We start from the raw sequence: 5,450 nt of genomic DNA on the forward strand, positions 1-5,450 counted from the left end.
ATCGAACCAAACTGAAATAATCGAAATTTTTAAAATTAAAAATCAAACCGAATCGAAATTATAAAAAACCAAAATAAATTTTTAAATTAATTCAATTCAGTCAATTTTTCGATTTAAACCGAATACTAATCACCCTAATCAACTTCAGTCTTTACTCGTTATAAACTTTGTATAAGATTAGATGATTTGATTAAGGGATGAATTATATAAGACTCTTTATTTTAAAAAAAAAAAACTATTATTTTGATTGGCTGATAAAATGATTATCGCAAATTACATAATTTATGATTACATTATTTAATAAATCATAAAATAATGATGTTCATTTAAGTTTATACAATGACTAAAAACACACAGATTTAATTTATCACATTATATTGTATTATATGGCATCATCCAAAAGCAAACTTTAAATAATTATTTTATAAAAGATAATTATAATAATGGAATCACTCGTTGAGATCATCATCTTCTATCTCTGATATTAGTACAAAGCTAGGGAATGCCGTAGTAATGTCCCTGCAAAACCCAAAATTTTTCATCAAAAGATATTCTTTAATTTTTTATTTTTATTTAAAAAAAAAAAAAAGGGAATTTACTTCAAATGAGGAATAGTCATGGTCTTGAGCAAGGATGGATACCGAGTTACAAAATCATCCCATTCTTGTATATCAATTCTCCCATCTCCTTTCGTATCAGCATCCTTAAATGTCTATGCAAAATTGCATTTACTGGATAATTACATAGATGGGTATCCATAATTATTAGAAAATAAGGAAAAAAAAATTATTTCTATTATATTTTTATGAAATATTTACCTTATCAATTATGCTTTCAACAATGTCATCTGAGAGAGTCAATTCTGATTCTTCTAGAAGTGCCAAGATGAGATTTTTGAGCTTTTTCAGAATAGATGATAGATTATCAGATCATAAGAATATAACTTTGCATGTATACATGATTGGATATCACCAACTTTACATTACCTCATTGCGTTCAATGAAGCCTGTTTGGCTCATATCATGTAGTTGAAAAGCAACTGCCACAGTACACAACAAACAATTTTAATATTATTAGAAAAAAAAAAAGATACTGGATTTACATGAATCCAAGATAAAAATCTGTAGCGTGATCCATATAAGAATTATAAACTCAGCATGGGTTCATGTAAACTCGGTTTAAGCTAGAATTTTTTGAATTTTACAGGCAACTTTTTCTGCTCGAGATGCTTCAGGATGGAACACAGACAGAGATCTTACGAACTCCTCGAACTCTATTACTCCATCTTGCTTGGAGTCGAACAACTGGAAAACCTTTTAAGAAGAAAAATAAAAAATGCTAGAATATGAATGTTGCTTGTATGCTGCCTTTACAGAAAAAGAAAAGAAAAGTAAAAAATGGAAAGCTTACCCTGTCAGATATTAGAGTCTGCTTCTTGCTGTTTCTGAACAATCCAAGCTGAAACTCTTCCTGAACACTCACAATAATGCTAAAGCTTTAAGAATAGCCTTTTTATTTATAAATGTTTGGCCACGATGGATGAAACTTACTTTGCTGATAAGCCCATCATCTGTCAAAGAACTGCTTAACTTCTTGAATAACTCATATAAAGCTTCAACTTGAGCCTCATTGACTGCAGGAATCAGGAGGGGTAAAAAAAAAAAAACTATTCTTTTAGGCATGTACAGTTTGGTTGAAAGAGAACTCCATAGCAACAAGAATTAAGAAAGCTTACAATAGGTTTGAGAAGCAAGAACAGCTGGATCTTCATATTTAATTCGTTGCTTTGTGCAAAGGCATCCCATCCCAGCCGTTCTTTCTTCTTTCTAATTTTTTTTTTTTTTTTTTTTTTTGTTATTTCTTAATGTTCAATATGAGCCACCCTTCAAGAGAAACAGAATATATACACACACGCGCGTACATACCAAAGGACTAAAAGGTCCTTTTGGATAATTTACAATATAGTTATTGAAATTTAATAAAATCTATAATTTAGCCTTTACTTTTTTTAAACGAAAACATAATGAATCAAATAATAATTTATGAGCTATACAGTAATTATTATTATTTTTTTTTTATAAAAGTGAATATTTTTAAAATAAATTAGTGAAAGGATTTGAATTTAAAATTTTTATGTGCCATATATCTTGAAGATGCAGAAAGAAAAATTATGTGATAATTTCTGAGGAAGTAGAAGCAAGTTGATGAAGATTACGATATACATTTTTTTTCCCGTTTACAATCCTTCTGTCCACTATGAAGTAGAATCCAACTCCATTGGCTGCAAGATGAAGGCATTTGAAGCCCTAAACACTTACGTAAATTTGTTGGTTGGGAAATGCATTAGCATTTGTTGGTGATATCATTTCATTTGATATAATTACTTCCCCGTACGTAATCAAGACCTTACATTTATATATATATATATATATATGTTTTTCATTTTAATTTAAGCCTTTTAATTTTATTATTAACTCAATTTTTTAGTTCAGTGCAATTTTAATTAATTTTTAAAATTAATATCTGAAAATCAAGTTTCGATTTATTTTACAGAAAGCATTTTATAGAAAAATATATTTTTTATAATTTTCTGATAATTAAAAATACTTAAACATTAATAAAAAGTATTTTTCTAATTAAAAAAATAGATTGAATGTAAGAAAATAAAAATGACTTGCTTTTTAAATAAAGTCATATTTTGAATTTTAAAAATTTTATTAACACTTTTATATATAAATTTATTAATATTTTTATTTTTAAATTAAAATAAAATAATGAAAATAGGTCATTTTGTTGAAACATATATATAAAAAATATTTTTTCACAGAAAATAATTTGTACAAAAATATCAAGTTATTTTTTTATAAGCAAATGGAGCCTTATATTTAAAATTATTTTTCTTTACACATACATGCATATTATCTACTTATTACACATTATATATTATATTATATGTATAAGGTCTTTTAGATATTAAAGTGTAAAACTTTATATTTTTTTACGATGGTAATCTGATTTTTTAATTTTGAATTACAAAATTTTTTCTTTTAATTTTTTTATAATTACAGCTAAATAATTAAATTAATTTTAACTAAAAACTCCTGATGCTTATGCATAATATAGTTTGTCACTTATTAATTTATTATTGGTAAATTTTCTTTTATGCAATGATAACAAGTTAGTTAGGTTTTAATCGGATTGAACACATAAAAAAATAAAAAAATAAAATTTTTACTAACATGGATCACGTTTAAATAAAAAAAGTAATAATAATTAAAAAAAATAAATATTTTTATTTTTGTTACAGCAAAATACGAGATCATTCATTTTAGTTGGATTATCGCAAATTATAAACTGTCCAATGTCTGGTCTCTAACAATATTCATATAAAATAATAATCGAAAAATCTTAGAACAGTTCTAAGAGATTGAGAAGGGGAGAGGTTTTGAGTGCTAGCTCTCTGCATTTCATACAGATTCTAGAGACTCTCAAAAGGATTTCTGTCAAGAGTTATCTGAAACTCTCATAAGATACCTTTTTATATTAAAACCCTAAAATTTGAGTATAATAGTATTTATTTATTTATTTAAGTAATAAGTATGGCATATAAATTTTAGACAGTTTTAATTAAATCTCTACCTAATTAATTAGATTAAAATCATAATTTTTTTCAAATTATAGTTTTATCTCAATATCAATTTATATGTAATCAAATCCTACTTGATTTAACTTCTCATTTTATTTTTTCTTGCAATTCTTTATGGACATGATCCACTAGCTTTCAAATATGTTGGCAACAAATATAATTAACTAATCAATTAATTTAAAGGCTAAGAACATTGTCTAGCAGCATGTCAAGACTATCCAAGTATTCAAAATGTCAAAAATAATTTGACTTAACTTTTCAGTGCATAGTTTGTTATTATAATTAATATCCTTTCATCGCAAATGTCTCGATTTAACATTTGATGTGTAGAACATGTCTGCAATGTTTTTTTTTTAAAAATGGCGTGTCTGCAATGTTAAATCATATTAGTTCTCATTTATTAGCCATTGATCTATTGAATGAAATTCCAAATTTCATTTGCTAATTTCATTTCATCTTTGTGCAAGGATTTCACGATCAATGCTAGAAGAAAATAAATGGAACATTTCCTAATTTAACCGAGGCTGATAAATCTTATCTCAATTACACAAATATCTTCGTACAGTTTCTAATATATCCAATTTATCCCATTTGTTACTCATGAACCAAGTAACGTGTAAAATTGATACAGGACTATTTAGATTCCGTCAGGAGTTGTAACCAATATCGTTTGGTTAAGACGAAATAAGAGAAAAGATAGGCTAAAAGACGAAAAGTCTTATTGAAATTTCTTAAAAATTGGAAAGTGAGTTCCTAATAGCCAAGGGAGGCTATTTATAATAGAAATAAAATCCTAATAGGAGTCTAAAATTCTAATAGCCAAGGGAGGCTATTTACAATAGAAATAAAATCCTAATATGCAAAAATAATCCTAATCCTAATAGGAGTCTAAAATCCTAATATGCAAAAATAATCCTAATCCTAATAGGAGTCTAAAATCCTAAATAAAATCCTAATATGTAAAATTATAAAAATATCCAAAATATCCAAAAAATATAATTAAAATGTAAAAGTTAGCCCCGGTCCAAGTCTGCCGTAAAATCCAAGGCTAGTTGCTCCGTGTCATTCCCTTCCACTTGTAAAGAACTCGTCCTCGAGTTGTCATCAGCAGGGTAATACTGAAATAGATCTGCCACATTAAACGTCTTGGAAATTTTCATTTCATGTGGGAGGTCAAGAATATAGGCATTGTCATTGATCTTCTAAATGATCCGGAATGGACCAATCTTCTTGGCGTCAAGCTTTTTCTGTCCTCCCCCATGCTCCTTGCGTAAATACACCATAACTTGGTTACCGACATTGAAGGACTTGAAATGCCTATATTTATCAGCTGTAGCTTTATATTTGTCATCGGCTTCTGTAAGGTATTGTTGTACCTGTTTGAAAACATCCACGTGCTGCTTTGCCAAGTTGCTTGCTGCAATACTGTTGTAAGCAAATTCCACCTGGTCTTGGAGGTTTTCACTCTCCTTTGGACTCATCTTGTAATGAGGCAGATTCGGTAATTTTGATCCAGGAATGACATTAATCTGATATTGGATATCCTGCGGAGGTGGAAGCTTTGATGATTCCTCCACTATCTTAGGAAACTCCTTCAACAACTCTTTAACGGGTGGTGGTAAAGATGGTGCATCCTCCATTGTACTTTTTTCTCTCACCAATAAAGTCAGTGTGCCTCCAGATTTCTCAACTGCGCCTGATAGCTTCTGCACTCCCGTAGAAATAGCAACAACATTCTTCTCTTCCACTTTAGAATGTTTCGTGGAACCGGAAGGCAAGATAGTAATCTTCTTTTGATTTCACG

At 28.3% G+C, this 5,450-nt stretch overlaps 1 protein-coding gene across 2 annotated transcripts; it reads right to left on the reverse strand.

Moving 5' to 3' along the window:
- Positions 1 to 340: 340 nt before the first annotated feature.
- LOC122721728 (calcineurin B-like protein 7) lies at positions 341 to 1,862 on the reverse strand. 2 transcript variants are annotated; one of them, XM_043950353.1, is made up of 8 exons: positions 1,736 to 1,862; positions 1,551 to 1,633; positions 1,411 to 1,470; positions 1,205 to 1,313; positions 987 to 1,039; positions 819 to 899; positions 600 to 712; positions 341 to 519 (listed from the first exon to the last, which is right to left on the reverse strand). In XM_043950353.1, the coding sequence occupies exons 1-8, from the start codon at positions 1,803 to 1,805 to the stop codon at positions 450 to 452; spliced, it is 639 nt and encodes a 212-aa protein (XP_043806288.1). In that variant the 5' UTR covers positions 1,806 to 1,862; the 3' UTR covers positions 341 to 449. The 2 variants fall into 2 exon arrangements, with proteins under 2 accessions (XP_043806288.1, XP_043806292.1); XM_043950357.1 differs by having other exon boundaries at positions 642 to 712; positions 1,736 to 1,853.
- Positions 1,863 to 5,450: the final 3,588 nt, after the last annotated feature.

Source organism: Manihot esculenta, chromosome 1 (assembly GCF_001659605.2).
Source record: "Manihot esculenta cultivar AM560-2 chromosome 1, M.esculenta_v8, whole genome shotgun sequence".
NCBI classification, from domain to species: domain Eukaryota; kingdom Viridiplantae; phylum Streptophyta; class Magnoliopsida; order Malpighiales; family Euphorbiaceae; genus Manihot; species Manihot esculenta.

Bases quoted from the DNA above. Each gene is read 5' to 3' on its own strand.
- LOC122721728 (XM_043950353.1), bottom strand. From the start codon at position 1,805: ATGGGATGCCTTTGCACAAAGCAACGAATTAAATATGAAGATCCAGCT. The intron at 1,471-1,550 runs GTAAGTTTCATC...GTGAGTGTTCAG, and splicing joins ATGATGGGCTTATCAGCAAA to GAAGAGTTTCAGCTTGGATT. The intron at 1,040-1,204 runs GTAAAATTCAAA...GTACTGTGGCAG, and splicing joins TCGAGCAGAAAAAGTTGCCT to TTGCTTTTCAACTACATGAT.